Source organism: Trichomycterus rosablanca, chromosome 27 (genome assembly GCF_030014385.1).
Source record: "Trichomycterus rosablanca isolate fTriRos1 chromosome 27, fTriRos1.hap1, whole genome shotgun sequence".
In the NCBI taxonomy this organism is placed as follows: domain Eukaryota; kingdom Metazoa; phylum Chordata; class Actinopteri; order Siluriformes; family Trichomycteridae; genus Trichomycterus; species Trichomycterus rosablanca.
This window is the reverse complement of record NC_086014.1, coordinates 6,856,704-6,878,687: the sequence shown is the minus strand read 5'-3', so window position 1 is coordinate 6,878,687 and position 21,984 is coordinate 6,856,704. Positions and strand designations below refer to the sequence as shown.

Genomic DNA, 21,984 nt, shown 5'->3' with positions numbered 1-21,984 from the left:
ATGGATTAAAAATATGACCGCTTACCTCTTGATGAGGTGACATGAAATGAAATAATGACATGAACTTTTCATGATATTCTGATTACCTGAAGTGCACTAGTGTACTGCACATCTTGTCTTCTTTAACCAAACAGAAAATATTTATGACAATAAACATTTATTTACAATTAGTGCAATATGGCTCTTACAATATACTGTATATATATAAAAAGGTTCACAGGTTTAGCCATAGTTGTTTGCGTTTGCGATTAAAGGTTCGTTTGGCCCCGGAAATGACGCATGACGTCACACTTAACAAGCGAATACTGTCAATGATTAGCTCGCCCGAAGGGTGGACTGCTGCAATTACGACCTCTGCTGGTTGATCTATGGAGTCGGGGGATGGAGTCGGGGATATATGAATCCGCCTCGTGTTACTGCACACGCCTCGTGCTACTGCACACGCCCTCCTGGGTGTTTTATGTGGAACATGAACTGAACTAGAGGGGACCAGATCTACCAGAAGGAGGGGTGGTCCTAAATTCTAAAAAAATTAGACACATGAAGCTCCTTGTGCCTTAAGTAAAACTCTAATACAAACCTCAGGGGAGCCTCCTCACCACCGCAATTATTAAAGTTATCAAGTTTAGTGTCTCACTAGTTTCATAACAGTGGTATACACTGACCAGCCATAACATTATGACCACTGACAGGTGAAGTGAATAACACTGTTTATCTCTTCATCACGGCACCTGTTAGTGGGTGGGATATATTAGGCAGCAAGTGAACATTTTATCCTCAAAGTTGATGTGTTAGAAGCAGGGAAAATGGGCGAGCGTAAGGATTTGAGCGAGTTTGACAAGGGCCACATTGTGATGGCTAGACGACTGGGTCAGAGCATCTCCAAAACTGCAGCTCTTGTGGGGTGTTCCCGGTCTGTAGTGGTCAGTATCTATCAAAAATGTGGTCCAAGGAAGGAACAGTGGTAAACCGGTGACAGGGTCCTGGGCAGCCAAGGCTCATTGATGCACGTGGGGAGCGAAGGCTGGCCTGTGTGGTCCGATCCAACAAACGAGCTACTGTCGCTCAAATGCTGAAGAAGTTAATGCTGGTTCTGATAGGAAGGTGTCAGAATACACGGTGCGTCGCAGTTGCAGGGCTGTTTTGGCAGCAAAAGGGGGACCAACACAATATTAGGAAGGTGGTCATAATGTTATGCCTGATCGGTGTATGGACACCTGTAAACTTGTTGGAATTTGTTGGATATCATAAAGCCACTTTGCATTTATACCAACCTCCACTTTTCTGGGAAGGTTTTAGATCATGATTTTGCTTGTGTGTGGGAATTTGTGCCCATTCTTTCGCAAAAGGTCAGACACTGATGATAAACAAGAAGGTCGGTCACCTATACTGTCAACGATTAGCTCGTCCGGAAGATGGACTGCTGCAATTATGACCTCTGCTGATACAGATCTCTATGTGAATCCGCCTTGCGCTACTGTACACGCCCATATCCAAAGTCCTCCAGGAGTGGAGGTCAGCAGTAGTACAGAGGAAGTGAAATGCAATTGGGTAACTGGATACAACTCGATTGGGTAAAAAAATGGGGAAATGCATAAAAAAGTTCCAAGTGAATCAAAGTGATTCATCCCAAAGAAATATAATAGGGTTTTGAGGTCAGGGCTCTATTTACAGTAGATTTAGGCCTTGATTAAACTTTAATTATAATAATATAATATAAATACAATCTAAATACAAATAATACAAAAAACATAAAACATATAGTAGTAAATTGCAAACAACAACCTTGTGCAATGCCTCGATAAGGCATAGCATTATGACCACCTCCTTGTTTCTACACTCACTGTCCATTTTATCAGCTCCACTTACCATATAGAAGCACTTTGTAGTTCTACAATTACTGACTGTAGTCCATCTGTTTCTCTGCATACTTTGTTAGCCCCCTTTTGTGCTGTCCTTCAATGGTCAGGACTCTCCCAGGACCACCACAGAGCAGATATTATTTAGGTGGTGGATCATTCTCAGCACTGACATGGTGGTGGTGTGTTATTGTGTGTTGTGCTGGTATGAGTGGATCAGACACAGCAGCGCTGCTGGAGTTTTTAAATACCATGTCCACTCATTGTCCACCCTATTAGACAGGGTAGACTAGTCGGTCTACCTTGTAGATGTAAAATCAGAGACGATCGCTCATCTATTGCTGCTGTTTGAGTCGGTCATCTTTGAGATCTTCACCAGTGGTCACAGGACACTGCCTATGCGGCACTTTTGGCTGGTTATTTTTGGTTGGTGGACTATTCTCAGTCCAGCAGTGACAGTAAGGTGCTGTGTCTGATCCACTCATGCCAGCACAACACACACTAACACACCACCACCATGTCAGTGCTGAGAATGATCCACAACCTAAATAATACCTGCTCTGTAGTGGTTCTGGGAGAGTCCTGACCATTGAAGAACAGCATGAAGGGGGGCTAACAAAGCATGCAGAGAAACAGATGGACTACAGTCAGTAATTGTAGAACTACAAAGTGCTTTTATATGGTGAATAGAGGTGGTTTTAATGTTATGGCTGATCAGTGTAATTAAATAAGCTTAAAGAAGCCATTTGATCAGGATTAAGGTTTGGTAAAGCTTTGAACACTGGTTAATGTCTGTATGAGCTTCCTTCAGCCAGTCTGCTTCACTCCCATCTTCCTAAACCATACAGTAGATTAAGTGGCTGCTATAAACCCGTCCTAAGTGTGATTGATTAAATGCGAATGATGTGAATGTGGTGCTTAAAGAAGAAATGGTGTATTTCTTTTTTGTTTTAAGATCATAATTATTCTCTTACCTGACAGATACCTCTTGAAGCATTCCGCCAGTCTGGTCCCACCAAGATACCTAAACCTAAAGGCTGCTGTTCCAAAACAGGAACAAATACCATCGCTGTGCCAGCTGATAACAAAGGAATTCCTCCTGCTCCGCTCAACTTCGGGAAAAACGTATCCAACAACCTGAACATGCTGGACATCCCTGCAAACTCATGAACGCCCAGGTTCATGTGCATTCTATTTCTTTATTTTATCTTTGTTTATTTACTGAAGAAAATGCAAAGAACTTTTTTTAATGCATTTTCTCCCTTTTTGTCCCGCTGTCCTTTTTTTTTTTGCGCGTCCAATTTTTACCCAGTTGCGTTATGCTTCCTCTCTACTGGTGCTGACCCCCGCCCCACTTGAGGAGAGCGAACTGACACACGCCCCCTCTGACACGTGAGCAGTAGCCGACTGCATCTTTTCACCTGTACGAGGCGAGTTCATATGCGGATCAGCCTTGTGCACGGAGAGTAATTGCATCAGGTCCCTATCCGGCTCCCTCCCTGTATAAACAACAGCCAAACGTTGTTCATATAGCCGCCCAGCACAGCCGGATGGCAGAGCTGAGATTCACTACGATGTATTCGAAAACCCAGCTCCGGTGTGCTAGCGTGTTTTACCGCTGCGCCACCTGAGCGGCCAAAGAACTTTTAAATTCAGTTCTTTTTCATGGCTTATTTATTGTGCTTGTTTAATGTCCAGATGTTTTCTTTTGCTTTTGTAACTGGTCGATTGATATGAGATGAAACAACAATTGAAAACAAGCCACTGTGTTTCATTATGCAGTACTTTGTAGCACAATGTCTATGCGTCGATATGTTGTACAATACACAAATAACAGTCCTGATTGGAACATTTACATAATGATGGTTAGCTAAAACTATATTTTTTAATATTAAATTAATTAATTAATCAATAAAATGTTTGTCATCATCAACTTAAGTGCTGTTTATAACCTGATAGTCGAATTCACTTGCCTAGTAGTTCATTAATTACATTTAACTTGATTCCCAGGCATTATGCTTGATATGCACAACTGATGTAGCAGATGCACTGATGTTATTGTTGAAGAAATTATATTTTTAAGTGCACCACTTTGTTTTTCATATATATTCAAAAATAAAAAAAAGTGTATGTGGTTGTTTTATCCTAATAAAAGTATCATTTTTATATTACGTAATTTTGATGTAGCATGTATTAATTTATAATTTATTAACAGTGGTACCTTGTAACTCAACGTCCCCCAAACTCAACGTCCTTCGTTGAGAAATTTGTACCCTTAACCTCAATTTTACATTTAAAAATGTATTTATTTAATTTCACCTTAAAAATGAACCGCTTTGTTTAGCGCTCGGCTTGAGCGGTGTGGTAAAACGTCATCAAAGTGCACGTGTGAGACGAAACTGCATTTGTTTGGAATAACCGTCAGATTCACTCTGAAAGCGTCCACATATATCTGTGTTTAACTGTTTTTCCTCACTGTTTCACTTTTAAACTTGTGTTACAGCTCGGCGTTCTGAGAAATTGTAGAATCCGCTTTTTATTTCAGTGTTTTTATATTATGTGGTAACCAGGTAATCACGTGATGTTTTGAAGCACAGTTGCCCAGTGTGACGTAGTAGTCATGACCATTCAAATACATTTACTACTAGCCTAAGACTAAACCAGTAGGTTCACCACCCAAATTTGAAGCTGATCAAGTAGAATTTTGTGATTGACTGTATTAAAATCAGCACTTAAATCTAAACAATTCAAATGCTGATGTTACCCGTGTCTTTGTTGTTTCTTAGATCATATAAGACCTTAAGAAGTATTTTCATCAAGCTGTTTGTCTTCAAGATAATTACTGGAATAGATTGAACCTGGATTTTTAAGAAATTGAAGATTAGAAATTGGCCTGTAATTATTAAGTACAGAGGGGTTAGGACTTCTGTTCTTCCACAATGGCCTGATAACTGCTCCCTTAAGTATTTGTAAGTGATTATAACTCTTTAAGTATTGGTTAACCAAGCACTAGACTGGGGAGGATATGGCTAAGCTAAAGATAACAAAACATCTCAGATGGAACTACATAATCAAAACCAAAAGTTCAGTCCAAAGTCCAAAATCCTCCCAGAATAGTAGATGTTGTCATGGATGGGTTTTATAGTTTTGGAATAGGATGTTTAGCAAGTTCAGGGTCAGTAGTCCACATAGTTTTGTCTATATGTTGTATGAAAGATGCTTAGACAGAAGTACAGCCTAAGCCACACCGGATACCTGGACTGATCTCAGAAGGCCTACTAAGACGACAGTCTGCCTGCTGTTTCTGTCATCTGACACCCTGCTCAAGGTGTGTATATAAAAACATCCTCCCATACCCTTTGAAGGGCTTAGAAGGATAAGGATGTATGGCTTATCGTGGGGGTTCGTACGGGATCACAGATAACTGATCTAATGATGGAGAACAGCACCGTGAATTTTAGCAATATTGCAGGTCCACTTAACAAAGCTCTGGTGAAAATAAAGCACACTACAGCGCCCAGTTTATTTAGCAAGGATCTCCAAACTCCGGACGTTAATTCATGACCTAAATCCATTACTATTTGTCCTCTATGAAGTCATATTAATGAAAGACCTGGTATAACAGTACCTCAGCAAACTGGAATGCGGTAGGTTGAGATTTCAAGTGGCATGAAATAACATGCTTTTAGGAATAGGTTACAAAGTTAAACATATTATACCAAAAGTACAAAGGAAAACAATATGGCCATGACAGCATCTGTTTTAAAACATGTAATAGCATGATTCACGCTAGACCTGTTCTTTTAGACTGTTCTTAAATACGTCATCTAATTTCAGCTGTAGTGACTACAGGGTTTCTTTCCAACATTCGTAAACTACTATTTTATATCCTCTTTGTTTATGAATGCAGTCAAATGACTTATATGGACACAGAAAAATTATGATCACTGACATGGAATTGGGAAACCATGCTACTATTATAATAATGTTGTGTTGGTCCCTTTTTTGCTGCCAAAACAGACCTGACGCGTCGAGACATGGACTCCATTAGACCCGTGAATGTGTGCTGGCTGTGGTATCTGACACCAAAATGTCAGCAGCAGATCCTTTAACTCCTCTAAGTTGTTAGGTGGGGCCTCCATGGATCAGACCTGTTTGTCCGGCACATCCCACGGATGCTCGATTGGATTGAGATCTGGGGAATTTGGAGGCCAAGTCAACACCTCAAACTCGTTGTTGTGCTCATCAAACCATTCCTGAAGCATTTTTGCTTTGTGGCAGGGCGCATCATCCTGCTGAAAGGGGCCACAGCCATCAGGGAATACCGTTTCCATCCATGTAAGGGTGTACATGGTCTGCAACAATGCTTAGGTAGATGGGACGTGTCAAAGTAACACCCACATGGATGGCAGGACCCAAGGTTTCCCAGCAGAACGTTGCCCAAAGCATCACACTGCCTCCGCCGGCTTGCCTTCTTCCCATAGTGCATCCTGGTGCCAGGACAGGGGTCAGCATGGGCACCCTGACTGGTCTGCAGCCTGCAACACATTCCAAAAAAAGTTGGGACAGTAAAGCATTTACCACTTTGTAATGTTGCCATTCCTTTTCATCACACTTAAAAGACGTTTTGGCACCGAGGAGACCAAGTGATTTAGTGTTTTAGCTTTTATTTTGTCCCACTTTTCCTGCAAACACGTCTTAAGATTTTTCGTTTCAAAATTCACCACACATTCTCTACTGGGGACAGGTCAGGACTGCATTTTTTCCAAAAAAGACCTGGAGTGCTGAGTCAGTCATCTGACCACAATACACATTTCCACTGTGTAATGGTCCATCCTAGATGCCTCTGAGCACAGAGACATCGACGCCGCTTCTGGACATGGTTAACATAAGGCTTCTTTTTTTGCACAGTAAAGTTTTAAGTGACATTTGTTCATGTAACTCTGTATTGTAGTGCTTGACAAAGGTTTGATAAAGTAATCCCTCACCCATGTGGTTATATCAGCTATTGTTGAGTGGTGGTTCTTGATGCGGTGCCGTCTGAGGGATGGAAGATCACGGGCATTCAGCTTAAGCTTGCGCCCTTGGCCTTTACGCACTGAAATCCCTCCCGATTCCTTAAATCGTTTAATGATATTATGCACTGTAGAGGGAGAAATATGCAAATCCCTTCCAATCTTTCTTTGAGGTACGTTGTTTTAAAACATTTCAATTATTTTCTCATGTATTTGTTGACAAACTGGAGATCCTCTGGCTATCTTGGTTCATCAAAGACATTATTTAGTTTTTTCACCTTATTACTAGCCCTAAATTGCCCCTGTCCCAACTTTTTCTGGAATGTGTTGCAGGCCTGAAATGAAACATGAAATATCCCAGGTTCAAACTGTCTGCAATCAAATAAAAGCCAAAGTAAATGTAAGGAACACTGCATATTTATTTTATTTGCGTTTTCTGATTTAGGGTTGTACTTGCTATAACCTTCTTTCCAACAGCACTTAGTCTTCTCTTGTAACATCTTATAAGGTTGGAAAATACAGAGCACTCCCCTCTTTTACTCACCTTTTATGGGATTTAGATCAGGGGATTGAGACGGCGATGGCTCGATTTTGTAGGTTGATCTTGACATATGTTTTGGATCACTGTCCAGATGGGAGTTCCAACAAGGACCCGTTTTTAGTTTCTCGGCAGAAGCAGACAGATTTTGATTTAAAATGTCCTCGTATTTCATAGAGTCGATGATGCCATGTACCCTAACGAGGTTCCCAGGTCCTTGGGAGGAAAAGCTGACCAGTAACTTCACAGACCCTCCACCATACTTAACACTGAGCATCAGGTTCTTTTTATGCTTAACCCAGCTTGAATGTTTGTTGGCAAAAGAGCTCAATTTTTGTTTCATCTGACCATAGAACATATTTTAAATTAAATTCCCAGTAGTGTTTAGCCAATTCCGGACACTTACATTTGTGGTTAGATGACAGGAAAGGCTTTTTCCTGGCAAAGCTTCCAAATAATCTGTTAGCATAAATGAAGTTTTAATCCATGCTATTCTAGTTAATGCTATTTACAGTGATTTTTTGGGTGGAGTCACCATTAACCTTGCATGGCAGCAAACCATATTTAGGTCTTAGTCCAAGCAGTCTGTCATAGTTTATTTGAACTTAAATTTTTGGTGTTACCTTTACATATACACTGATCAGCCATAACATTAAAATCACCTTCTTGTTTCTACACTCACTGTCCATTTTATCAGCACCACTTACCATATAGAAGCACTTGGTAGTTCTACAATTACTGACTGTAGTCCATCTATTTTCTCTACATTTTTGGGTGGTGGATCATTCTCAGCACTGCAGTAACAATGACATGGTGGTGGTGTGTTAGTGTGTGTTGAAACAGCAGCACTGCTGGAGTTTTTAAATATGGTGTCCACTCACTGTCCACTCTATTAGACACTCCTACCTAGTTGGTCCACCTTGTAGACGTAAAGTCAGAGACGATCGCTCATCTATTGCTGCTGTTTGAGTTAATCATCTTCTAGAGCTTCATCAGTGGTCACAGGACACTGCCCATGGGGCGCTGTTGGCTGGATATTTTTGGTTGGTGGACTATTTTCAGTCCAGCAGTGACAGTGAGGTGTTTAAAAACTCCATCAGCATTGCTGTGTCTGATCCACTCATACCAGCACAACACACACTAACACGCCACCACCATGTCAGTGTCACTGCAGTGCTGAGAATGATCCAGCACCCAAATAATACCTGCTCTGTAGTGGTCCTGGGAGAGTCCTGACCATTGAAGAACAGCAAGAAAGGGGGTTAACAAAGCATGCAGAGAAACAGATAGACTACAGTCAGTAATTGTAGAACTACAAAGTGCTTCTGTTTGGTGAGTGGAGCTGATAAAAACGAGGAGGTGGTTTTAATGTTATGGCTGATCGGTGATTCTTGCAAACCACCCCAAAAAAGTTGGGACAGAGACAAAATAAGGGTGAAAGGTTTGTAGAATATTCAAGTTACAGTATTTTGGGTCTTCAAAAGTAGTGACGGTCGTTTTTTGACATTGGACAATAATAGCCAACAAATTCTGAACCTAGAGGGCTTAAAAATCATGGAAACATTGTCATCTGCTGGATGACCAGACACATTGCGTGTTTCAGAGACTAGATGCCGGCAGGTGTGGTGAGTGTTGGCAGTTTGTAGGTGAGTGATGACCTCAAAACTACACAAACATAAAGCATCCCACAACCTATTACATCAAAAATAGGCTGTCTTAAAATGTTATTTTTAATTTATTTTAATAAAGTATAAACATTTAAGAAATGTTCTAAAATAAAAGTTTCTAAAATACATAGTTCAAAGTACATAGTTCAAAGTAAAATCTTAAAATGAAATAATTTTCATTCTTTATAACCATTATCACACAGTTGGACATTCATTCCATAGCAGTTTATTCATAGCAAGAATTAAAACTTAATTTTAGGATGACTAACCAAGGTGGGACAATACCATAGCTAAAAAATCCACAGTGTAAATAAATGCAATGGCCAAAATAACAGAAACAAAGTATCAAATGAAAAACACACAAAGAAATCTGCAGCCTGCAACGGAAAAAGAGAATAGAAATGGGATAGCGCAGAATTTACAACTGGTCAATTTATCTGAGAAATACGAAACAAAGAACAAGCCAATGCACGAGTGACATCCCAGCCCACTAACAGATGCAGCCTTCACCCAGCATGGGTCCAGACGTGGGATCTGCTCCGGAGAAGGGCCATCACAGCACCTCTGGGCCTCACATCCAGCAGAAAACCGGACCAGGCCAGGCCCAACATTACGACTGCAGAAAAAGCAGGTTGCCAACAGAGGAGCTGGCAAGTCAGTGATGGGGAAATGGTGATAAATAGAAACACCCCACCTGGAGCGAAATAATTCTTAGCAAGGCGCATGTTAAGGCACAGTTAAGAGGAACTGACATGTCAGTAATCGTCTCTATTATGCCCCCCAACCCATTGGCCAAATTTAGGAACGCTGAAGGATGGGCTTGTTTCAGTTCTGGTTAGGAACCTTGCTCTGGGACCCAAAAGTGGAATCTTGGCTATAGTTGGGTGTAAACCAGTAACCTTTGCATTGTCTGGTACTTTAACCAAGTCCAGTACTTTAACTGCTGAGCCACCACTGCCCACAGTATGTACTAAAATACATTGTCAGTATAAGTTTGGGTCCTGTTTAAAATTAATTAATTTCTGGTACAGTATATGGCCAAAGGTATGTGGACACCTGATGCGAGCTACTAAAACGTCCTGTTCTTGGCATTAATTGGCATTCCAGTTCATTCCAAAGGGCTCTAATACAGGAATTGGTTATACCCAAACTGTTAGGTGTTATTCAACTATTATCAATGGCTGAAACACCTAAACTTAATCATTAGGAAGGGTTTTCACAATATTTTGGTCCTTTAGTGCACATACTTAGCAGGTGTAGCAGGTGGGAAACCACCCAGTATTATGTTCTGTTTAAGAAGCATAGCTCATTTGTCAGAGTTGGCTGGCTGTGAGGGAGACCGAATCCCAACACCATAATTGAGTTATTCCCAAACCTCTTCTTTTAAAAAAAATTTTATTACATCTACTTGTTTACAGTCCTCTGTCAATGTCACTTCATTCTGATTAAAATAAATCACTATCCCCTCAGCACCTCCTCTTCCCCTTCCACTGCCTCTTAGCTGTCCTGTAATATTTATATGTATAGGCGATAAGAAGTGTTTGTGCAAAATGATGTCCCGCTAGACATAACGGTAATAATGGTGAGAAGGTGCTACCCAAGTCTAGCCAGTACTGGAAGAAAAAAAAACGTTGTCCATTTTATCAGCTCCACTTACCATATAGAAGCACTTTGTAGTTCTACAATTACTGACTGTAGTCCATTTGTTTCTCTGCATGCTTTGTTAGCCCCCTTTCATGCTGTTCTTCAATGGTCAGGACCACCACAGAGTAGGTATTATTTAGGTGGTGGATCATTCTCAGCACTGCAGTGACACTGACATGGTGGTGGTGTGTTAGTGTGTGTTGTGCTGATATGAGCGGATAAGACAGCAGCGCTGCTGTAGTTTTTAAACACCTCACTGTCCCTGCTAGACTGAGAATAGTCCACCAACCGAAAATATCCAGCCAACAGCGCCCCGTGGGCAGCGTCCTGTGACCACTGATGAAGGTCTAGAAGATGAGCAGCAATAGATGAGCAATCGTCTCTGACTTTACATCTACAAGATGGAGCAACTAGGTAGGAGTGTCGAATAGAGTGGACAGTGAGTGGACACAGTGTTTTTAAACTCCAGCAGCGCTGCTGTGTCTGATCCACTCATACCAGCACAACACCAGTGTCACTGCAGTGCTGAGAATGATCCACCACCTAAATAATACCTGCTCTGTGGTGGTCCTGTTGGGGTCCTGACCATTGATGAACAGGGAGAAAGCAGGCCAAAACAGTATGTAGAGAAACAGATGGACTACAATCAGTAACTGTAGAACTACAAAGTTCTTCTATATGGTAAGTGGAGCTGATAAAATGGACAGTGAGTGTAGAAACAAGGACAAGGAGGTGGTTTTATTGTTATGGCTGATCAGTGTACATACACTTAAAGCCATTAAAATGCAATTCAAGCTTCTGATGCCCTAACTGACATCATTTGGGTTCATCAGAGGTGTACCTGTGGCAATATTTTAAGTCCTACCCTCAAGGCTGACTTGCCTCTTTGCTTTACATCATGGGATAATCAAAAGAAATCAGCAGAGACATCAGAAAAAGAATTGTGAACGTCCACAACATCCTTGGGAGCAATTTCCGAACGCCTGAAGGTACCACGTTCATCAGTTGAAATTAAAATATGCCAGTTTAAACACCAAGGGAACACGCAGCCATTGTATCGTTCAGGAAGGAGACTCGTTCTTTCTCCTGAATGTAGTTTTGTGAGAAAAATATGAATCATTCTAAGAACAATAGCAAATGCCCTTGTGAAGATGTTGGGGGAAACGTACTAAAACATGTCCTGTATCGACATGACGTGAAAAACAGCTGAGCAAGGAAGAAGCCACTGCTCCACAAGCCTGGTTACGCAAAGGCACAAGACAAAGACCTTAAATTTTTCTCTGGTCTAAAAAAGCAAAAATGGAACTCTTCTTCTTCCTCTGCCTTTGTCCCATTCGTTTGCGGGGTCGGCTCTCGGCGGATCATGATCCGCATTGATTTGGCACAATTTTTATGCCGGATGCCCTTCCTGACACAACCTTCCCTATTTTATCCGGGCTTGGGACCGGCACTACAATGCACTGGTTTTGTGCATCTAGTGGCTAGGTATCTATAGGACAATTCAGTGTTTCCAATTAGCCTGGTGGCATGTTTTTGGACTGTGGGAGGAAACCGGAGCACCCGGAGGAAACCAACGCGGACACGGGGAGAACATGCAAACTCTGCACAGAAAGGACCCGGACCGCCCCACCTGGGGATGGAACCCAGGACCTTCTTGCTGTGAGGCGACAGTGCTACCCACTAAGCCACCGTGCCGCCCCCAAAGCAAAAATGGAACTGTTTGGTCATAATGAGCATTGGTATGCATGGAGGAATAAGGGAGCCGACCGTGAAGAGCAACACAACCATAAAGTATTGGGGTTGTGGCATCATGTTTTGGGGGTGCTTTGCTGCAGCATTATGAGAAAGGAAAATAAGTGGAGATATTGAAGCAAAAGAACCAGAAAATGACCCCAAGCTTGCTTCTAAAGAAGGACGACAAAGTGAAAATAATGGAGTGGCCATCACAAAACCCTGGCCTCAATACCTTTAAATTAATGGAATGACCTGAAAAAGTGTGAGCAAGCAAGGAGGCCAACAGATCTGACTCAGTTACGCCAATTCTGTGTACTACGATGCAGTTAGAAAGATCCGGATAGCAGGAACTCATGTTTTATACAGTATTTTTGTAGGATGGAGCACACCAAGCTACACGGTTAGAAACATTTCCACAATAATTTGCAGTGTGTTTGTTGGACTTTGGGTCAGGCAGTGATGACTGATGCTAAGGCCACTCAAAATCAACGTTCTAATTGATCCCAGAGGTGTTAGTTAGTGTCAGAGCTCTGTGTAGGTCACTGAAAGTCCAAACCAAACTCATCAAATCATGTCTTTATCAGTAGCAAACTGTGACTTTTAAACCTTGGCCTTCTCACCCCCATCTCCCACTTCCATCCCAATGGATGCAAACTGTCTGGGAAAAAAACAGCCTAGCTTACTGACAGCCTAGCTTACACTGCAACAGCATTTTAGGACCACTGTTACATTTTTAGTACTTAAAAAAGTTTAGAGATTAATACTTATAGGTTTTTTTTATATATAAGGCCATAATACTTCATAAATGCGGTTTCATGCAGCATTGATAAATTGTATTGTCTTATACTCATGTTCTGTTAAATAAACAGAATGGACATTTAAACAGACAGACAGACAGACAGACAGACAGACAGACAGACAGACAGACAGACAGACAGACAGACAGACAGACAGACAGACAGGAGGAAAAATGAACGAGCGAGTTTGACAAGGGCCAAATTGTGATGGCTAGACGACTGGATCAGAGCATCTCCAAAATTGCAGCTCTTGTGGGGTATTCCCGGTCTGCAGTGGTCAGTATGTATCAAAAGTGGTCCATGGAAGGAACAGTGGTAAACCGGCGACAAGGTCATGGACGGCCAAGGCTCATTGATGCCCGATGGGGTCCGATTCAACAGACGAGCTACTGTAGCTGAAGTTGCTGAAGAAGTTAATGCTGGTTCTGATAGAAAGGTGTCAGAATACACAGTGCATCTCAGTTGCAGGGCTGTTTTGGCAGCAAAAGGGGGACCAACACAATATTAGGAAGGTCAAAAGGTTAAGTGATCGGTACAGACAGACAGACAGACAGACAGACAGACAGACAGACAGACAGACAGATAGATAGTGTCTTACCAATAACAAACAACGTTACAACGTCATTAAATAGAATTACTTCTGGCCTGTCTTTGTTTGTCAACCGGCATCAGAGGGCAGGTTTATCTGAGGAAGGAGTGCATTGATCAGGGTGTGTCTCTCAGTACACAGGGCTGTTCCGCATTAGCACTCGCCTAGTGCAGGTGGGGTGTGGGTTAGATTCGTTCTCCTCAATCAGAGCGGGGATCAGCATTAGTGGAGAGGAAGCATGATGCAATCGGGCAATTGGACGCGCTAAAAGTCGGGAGAAAAGGGGGAAGAATACAAAAAAGGCATAAACAAAATACAAAAAAAAAATCTAAACAATAGCTACAAAGTTGGAATCATATAATTGATCTTATTTTATTACTTTAATTACTAGAAAACCACATTATAAAAGAAAGATTCCTTAAAACCTAGCATTGACTAAAACATCGTTTGAAATGATATGCTAGGTGCTAGGACTAGCTTCTTCCCATAATTTCTTAAGCAGATATACAGTACACACTATATTGCCAAAAGTATTCGCTCGTCTGCCTTCACACGCATATAAACTTGAGTGACGTCCCATTCTTAATCTATAGGGTTTAATATGATGTCAGCCAACCCTTTGCAGCTATAACAGCTTCAACTCCTCTGGGAAGGTTTCCACAAGGTTAGGAGTGTGTTTATGGGAATTTTTGACCATTCTTCCAGAAGCGCATTTGTGAGGTCAGTCACGGATGTTGGACAAGAAGGCCTGGCTCACAGTCTCCGCTCTAATTCATCCCAAAGGTGTTCCATTGGATTGAGGTCAGGACTCCAGTTCTTTCACACCAAACTCACTCATCCATGTTTTTATGGACCTTGCTTTGTGCACTGGTGTGCAGTCATGTTGGAACAGGAAAGGGCCATCCCCAAACTGTTCCCACAAAGTTGGGAGCATGAAATTGTCCAAAATCTCTTGGTATGCTGAAGCATTAAGAGTTCCTTTCACTGGAAAACAGTTCCCAACTCCTGAAAAACAACCCCACACCATAATCCCCCCTCCACCAAACTTTACACTCGGCACAATGCAGTCAGACAAGTACCGTTCTCCTGGCAACAGCCAAACACAGACTCGTCCATCAGATTGCCAGACGGAGAAGTGTGATTCGTCACTCCAGAGAACACGTCTCTACTGCTCTAGAGCCCAGTGGTGGCGTGCTTTACACCACTGCATCCACCGCTTTGCATTGTGCTCGGTGATGTAAGGCTTGGATGCAGCTGCTCGGCCATGGAAACCCATTCCATGAAGCTCTCTACACACTGTTCTTGAGCTAATCTGAAGGCCATGTGAAGTTTGAAAGTCTGTAGCGATCGACTCTGCAGAAAGTCGGCGACCTCTGCGCACTACAAGCCTCAGCATCCGCTGACCCCGCTCTGTCATCTTACATGGCCTACCACTACGTGGCTGAGTTGCTGACGTTCCCAATCGCTTCCACTTTGTTATAATAGCACTGACAGTCGACTGTGGAATATTTGGTAGCGAGGAAATTTTACGACTGGACTTGTTGCACAGGTGGCGTCCTATCACGGTACCACGCTGGAATTCACTGAGCTCCTGAGAGCCACCCATTCTTTCATAAATGTTTGTAGAAGCAGTCTGCGTGCTTGGTTTCAGGTGCTTGGTTTTAAACCAAGCTTCAAAGCTTTTCTCCTCTTAACCTTTTAAATATTTTAGGTTCCACAGTAAGAGTTTCAAGACAATATAAGCAAACCACAGATGGAATGTTTAGAGTACAAATAAGAAAAGGTTGGTTTCTGTCCAGTAGATGCCGCTGTTGCTGCTTACAAATAATAGCAACTCTGATCAACATGGCAAAGTTGTTTGCTGGTGGTCAAACTTGTGACTGGTTGGTATGAAAACCTGGAGCCACACAAGTTTCTAATAAGGTTTCTAATAACTTTCTAAGAAGTTGTTGTGGGACACAAGTAGTTGCTGACGCTGATGTCTGGATGACATCTAAATTGATACCTGGGTACTCCTGTCAGCAGATCTTTGGACAGATTAATGACACGCACTGGTCAGTAATTCCAAAAAATGGGCTCTGTTTAGGACAAACACCAAAAGTTTTATTGGTGGAAGGTCATGTGTAGGAAAAATGTGTGCCTTTCACACATGATTGGGGTATAGCTCCTATTACGGCGTTGTAAGATGGTGAGAGATGTACTCTCAGGCCCCCTCCCCGGTTCAGGGATGGTCGTTCAATCAGTTACTACTTAGAAAGTGTAGATTCACTAGTCATATTCCAATATTCCAAGAATACTGCTACTTGTTACTGGATGTGTACGTGGTGTACATGCATTGTTCATTGTATAATGTCCAAAACCCAGTTCTAGCTGGTTTAGACCAGTTCCTATGTTCTAGCTGAGAAATCTCAGTTAACGATGGAATCTTCCCCTGTCCTACAAGGTCACCAACAAGATATATAAGGATGTTTATTTATCCCAATATTGTCACATTTACAGAGCCTCTGTGTGAGAATCTATGTGTCGTTGTGATCCTTCTCTACACAAGCAGAGATGTTCACAAGTCACAAAATACGAGTCCGAGTCGAGTCACGAGTCTTTAGGCTAGAGTCCGAGTCGAGTGACGAGTCAATATAATATAAACAAAACATATATTGAAAATGTAGCATAGAAATAAACAAATAACATGTAAGTTCAGATAAAAAACAACAACAGATTAGCGACTGTATTTTGCCGTTTTACGTCGTGCCTTTACTTTCCTACAGACCAGTTAAAAGCTTAAACTGACGTTTTGTTTTCATTGCAAATTACGGCACAGCGGCCAAAATCCCAAAACAGCAAAAAAATCCATAATACTGCTTACCTTAGCTTATGTTGTTCCAGATGCTATTAAATTTATAACCATGTGTTGTCCCATTAGGAATATAATCCGTTATTTTGTAAATGTGCTTATAATTAAAAACCTCCAAACTTTTCCCGGTTGTGAAGTAAAACACGAACCCATTAGAAAGCCAATCAAGCGTTTCACTGACACATCATCTGTGTGACGCAAACTAAATACATGCAAATAACAGCATTTCTTACTAAAAATTAGAAAGCGGTTCTTAAAATCATTAGCGCCAGTTCTGTAGGCGCGTTCCATTCACATTATCTGTTACTGTGAAGTGCACTACGTAGGGTTGTGACAATGTTCAGGCATTGTCACTAGGAAAATTCTTTTCCCAGTCTCTAGGGGACAGTGTTAAACCCTCAGGTGAATAATTAAGAGGGCGAAGAAGGGTTAGTTTGAGAGGGAAAATGCTTATTTGTGGCAAATTGTGGCATGCAGGGCAACTTTATGCTCCTTAGGCATGTTTTTTAGGCCCTTGTTGGGAGAATGTACTGTTCTTTTAGCCCAACGTAAGTAACTTTTGGATTGTGGATGTTTGTATGTTTAGTTTTAATTGGGAGGAAACCCATGTGTGTTACCCATGTAGTTATACCTGTTTATGTTTTCTTTTTCTTTTTTTTATGTTTTTCCCTTTTACAGCTGATTTAGGTCTAGAATTGTGCCAAATGCAAATCTGCTGGTTTGTGGTACTCAGAGGTCATCCTGGTTTTGTGTACTCAAAACTGTTTAGGACCAACTCTACAGTCATCTTTCCTACATAGGCTTTTAGACTAGCAGTCACAGCAAATGGATTACTGGTGAACTGGGACATCCCTCACATAGGAATGGAATACTGAAGTGTGACTGGACTTTTTGGAACTTGGTGAGACTGTTTAAGTTTACATGCTAAAATCTATTTTCAGAGGGACTCTTTACATGCTTATTTATTTTTATTCTTTTTTTTTTTCATTTGTTATCCCAGACATGGGGCAGTATAGTATTTGTGAAATGTGAAACTTGCCTATGGAAATATGGTGGTGATTTTTTTTGTATGTCTGTAAACAGTAAAGAGAAACAAACATTTAATTTGCAAAGTGTGGATAATAGTATTCTTTTTTAATTCTGTTAACCTCATTCTTTTTGATAAAGCAGACCCAGTGAGTGTTACAGGGTATTCCACCTTTTAAGTATGGAGCGACGCTTCATTACTTTGCCGGAAGCTGGAACATTTACCCATTGCATGCATTGTGGGTTAAGACGGCCGGAGCGTTATTAGAGAGCAGAAATGACATGATCAGAATGATGTCGGATCATTTATATATATATATATATATATATATATATATATATAATTGTCACACATAACTAATGTTGCTGACTTTTGTTGGACACAAATCATTTTATGCGAGTCACAAGTCGAGTCCGAGTCATTTGAAATGAGTCCAAGTCCAGTCTGAAGTCGCTGTGTGTCTCTGCTCACAAGTATTGAAGTATTTTATTAAAGGTTTTTCCATCACATTACATATTTGAGTTAATAGTACATCTTGTTTTTTAACTGGCCATTTCTTTTAGTTATTTATGTGCTTGAATTAATGCTAGAACATCATAACCCCAATTAAAACTGTGATAAAAAGTAGCCAGAAGGGTTTCGATAAGCAATGGATAAACTCCGCATGTTAATTCTTCTAAATGAGACAACTGCTGAATAAAGGATTGCAAGTCAAGAAGCCTAACTTAAGTTTATTAATGTAGTCTGCTTTATTGTGATCATGCGTCTCAGAGATAAAGTCTTGGTTATTCGTAATGTGGTTTATAATTAAAGCCATGAAAAAGCTGTGAAACTGTAGGGGACTTCCAAAGACTAATCATACACTACAGCAGGGGTAAGAACACAAAAGAGAAATATCAAGCAAATTCAGAATCATAAATCCAAAAATACAGAAAATGGTCAAAACATGGTCAAAAAAAGTGGAACACTGCAAGGAAACACTGGAATTGTAGTGCGCAGGGCAATGGTGATGTAGTGGATATAGACATACACAGATCAGCCATACCATTAAAACCACCTCCTTGTTTCTACACTCACTGTCCATTTTATCAGCTCCACTTACCATATAGAAGCACTTTGTAGTTCTACAATTACTGACTGTAGTCCATCTGTTTCTCTGCATGCTTTGTTAGCCCCCTTTCATGCTGTTCTTCAATTGTCAGGACTGTCCCAGGACCACTACAGAGTAGGTATTATTTGGGTGGTGGATCATTCTCAGCACTGCAGTGACACTGACATGGTGGTGGTGTGTTAATGTTGTGCTGGTATGAGTGGATCAGACACTGCAGCGCTGCTGGAGTTGTTAAGTTGGTCCACCTTGTAGATGTAAAGTCAGAGACGATCGCTCATCTATTGCTGCTGTTTGAGTTGGTCAACAACCATAGTATGTCAAGTGACCAATAAAAAAATGTGAAACAGCAATGGGGTAGCACCCCCCAAAAAAAAAAGACCTGGGTGGTGGATTAAGACCTGAGGCCGCATGTGTGGCCCAATTGGCAGGATTCAGACAGAACAATACTGTGGCTAAAGAGCCACAAACAAAAATAACACTGCAAAATAAAGAGTGACCAAGCGCAACAGAAATTAATGAAAGAAACAAAAAGACCTAGAATAAAACCCTCGGCCCAAAGCGGAGAGGTGATAAAACAGATAGACGAGTGCATTAGTGGAGCCGCACGCTCTCTCAGAAAAGAGACATTCACCCCGAAGGGACGTAAGACGATGCTGTCCCTACTATAGGTCGCAACGTCCTAAAGGAAAACACGCCAACACATAAAATAAAATACACCATATAAACAAAAGTATTGAAACACCACTTCAATTTATTGATTTTTGTGTTTCAGCAACAGCGGTTGCTAGCAGTTGTGTTAAATCAATCATATAAAGAAAATTATATTCTTCTGACTTTGCAGCAACAGTTCAAGGAAGGCTATGGTGTCAAAATAGGGCCAAAAGTATTGAGAACCAAAAAGCAGATTTAGAGAACCCAAAAGTAGATTTTAAGGAACCAAAAAGCAGATTTTGAGAACCAAAAAGCAGATTTAGAGAATCTAAAAGCAGATTTAGAGAACATAAAAGCAGATTTACAGAACCAAAAAGCAGATTTACAGAACCAAAAAGCAGATTTAGAGAATCAAAAAGCAGATTTACAGAACTAAAAAGCAGATTTTGAGAACCAAAAAGCAGTTTTAGAGAACCAAAAAGCAGATTTAGAGAACCAAAAAGCAGATTTACAGAACCAAAAAGCAGATTTACAGAACCAAAAAGCAGATTTAGAGAATCAAAAAGCAGATTTACAGAACTAAAAAGCAGATTTTGAGAACCAAAAAGCAGTTTTAGAGAACCAAAAAGCAGATTTTGAGAACCAAAAAGCAGATTTACAGAACCAAAAAGCAGATTTAGAGAATCAAAAAGCAGATTTACAGAACTAAAAAGCAGATTTTGAGAATCAAAAAGCAGATTTACAGAACCAAAAAGCAGATTCTGGTCTCCCAAACTACGTTCTGTCACGAAAATAAACATAAGAAGTGACGAGGGGTTTAATGATATCACGTCCAAAAAAGCACGTCAACAAGTAGCGAGGGATCAAAGTTTGTGCGCTTATGTGCAGCATAAAATCAAAGAGGAAAATAAATGAATCCGGGTGGATTTGGCTTGGATTGTTCTATAATGAGTTGGAGGTTAATAAATATTTTTTGCAATGCAACGTTGGTGTTATGTTTCGTAGAGAACGATAAGGTCAGAAATACTGTAAAACTTGTGTATGCCGATGTATTCTGATAGAAACTACTGTATATTATGCCCCTGTCCCACTTTTTTACAACTCCTCCGCTGCGTTTCCCCTCACCCCGTATCTTGCGTTCTCATTGGCTGTTCGACATAGCACTCATTGCCAGTCGGGCAACTCAGATTCAGATATCTGACATGCTAGAAATCTTGCTTCGGTCAAGCTTGCGCTCGGCGAGCCGTTCGAATAGAGTTGTTGGGGTAGTTCACACATAGCGTTTGAGAGCCGAGTTTCGATCGCTGAGCGAACACCAAGTTGCTCCCAAGCCGGCGAATCTAGCACCGAGCAAAAATCATGGCAAAAATCGTGTAGTATGGACTAGGCATAATCCAGCCTGAAATGGTTCCAACTCCTCTGAAGGAGATGAGGTGTTGTCTGAATTTTCATTTAGCAAGCAGAAGTTACAAGGAAAGGGTTTTGACCACTTTGTGATCTTTCAAACTTTATAGGCGACTGTAAATCCAGCGACTCTCTGCCTCTGGAAGAGAGATGGAAATTATCTACACAAAAAAGCGGACCAATAAGGAATGCTACCAAATCAAAAATGTATATCAAGTTTTTGCTTTGGAATAACAGACACTATGTAGTCAGGCATTCAAGATTGAAGGTACTCGGTGAGCGGGGCTTATCTCCAGCAGCCAATGAGTGACGAGATCCCGCTCACCCATCAAAACAGGGCCAAAGCTCTTAGTGGAGAAAAATTTTGAGCTGCTTTTTGGGTTCTCAAAATCTGCTTTTTGGTTCTCTAAATCTGCTTTTTGGGTTCTCTAAATCTGCTTTTTGGGTTCTCTAAATCTGCTTTTTGGTTCTCTAAATCTGCTTTTTGGTTCTCTAAATCTGCTTTTTGGTTCTCAAAATCTGCTTTTTGGTTCTCAAAATCTGCTTTTTGGTTCTCTAAATCTGCTTTTTGGTTCTCAAAATCTGCTTTTTGGTTCTCTAAATCTGCTTTTTGGTTCTCTAAATCTGCTTTTTGGTTCTCAAATTCTGCTTTTTGGTTCTCTAAATCTGCTTTTTGGTTCTCAAATTCTGCTTTTTGGTTCTCTAAATCGGCTTTTGGGTTCTCAAAATCTGCTTTTTGGGTTCTTAAAATCTGCTTTTGGGTTCTCAAATTCTGCTTTTTGGGTTCTCTAAATCTGCTTTTTGGGTTCTCTAAATCTGCTTTTTGGGTTCTGTAAATCTGCTTTTTGGTTCTCTAAATCTGCTTTTTGGGTTCTGTAAATCTGCTTTTTGGTTCTCTAAATCTGCTTTTTGGGTTCTCTAAATCTGCTTTTTGGGTTCTCTAAATCTGCTTTTTGGTTCTGTAAATCTGCTTTTTGGTTCTCTAAATCTGCTTTTTGGGTTCTCTAAATCTGCTTTTTGGGTTCTCAAATTCTGCTTTTTGGGTTCTCTAAATCTGCTTTTTGGGTTCTTAAAATCTGCTTTTTGGGTTCTCAAAT

At 40.9% G+C, this 21,984-nt stretch overlaps 1 protein-coding gene across 1 annotated transcript in view; it reads left to right on the top strand.

Annotated features, from left to right (window-relative positions):
* Window positions 1–3,989, top strand: part of filip1l (filamin A interacting protein 1-like) — a 54,560-nt gene extending 50,571 nt beyond the window's left edge. Inside the window, exon 5 of the mRNA XM_062989502.1 lies at window positions 2,841–3,989. Coding sequence (XP_062845572.1) covers window positions 2,841–3,029 — 189 coding nt within the window. The 3' untranslated portion in view covers window positions 3,030–3,989. The remainder of the gene's footprint in view (window positions 1–2,840) is intronic.
* The last annotated feature ends 17,995 nt before the right edge of the window (window positions 3,990–21,984 follow it).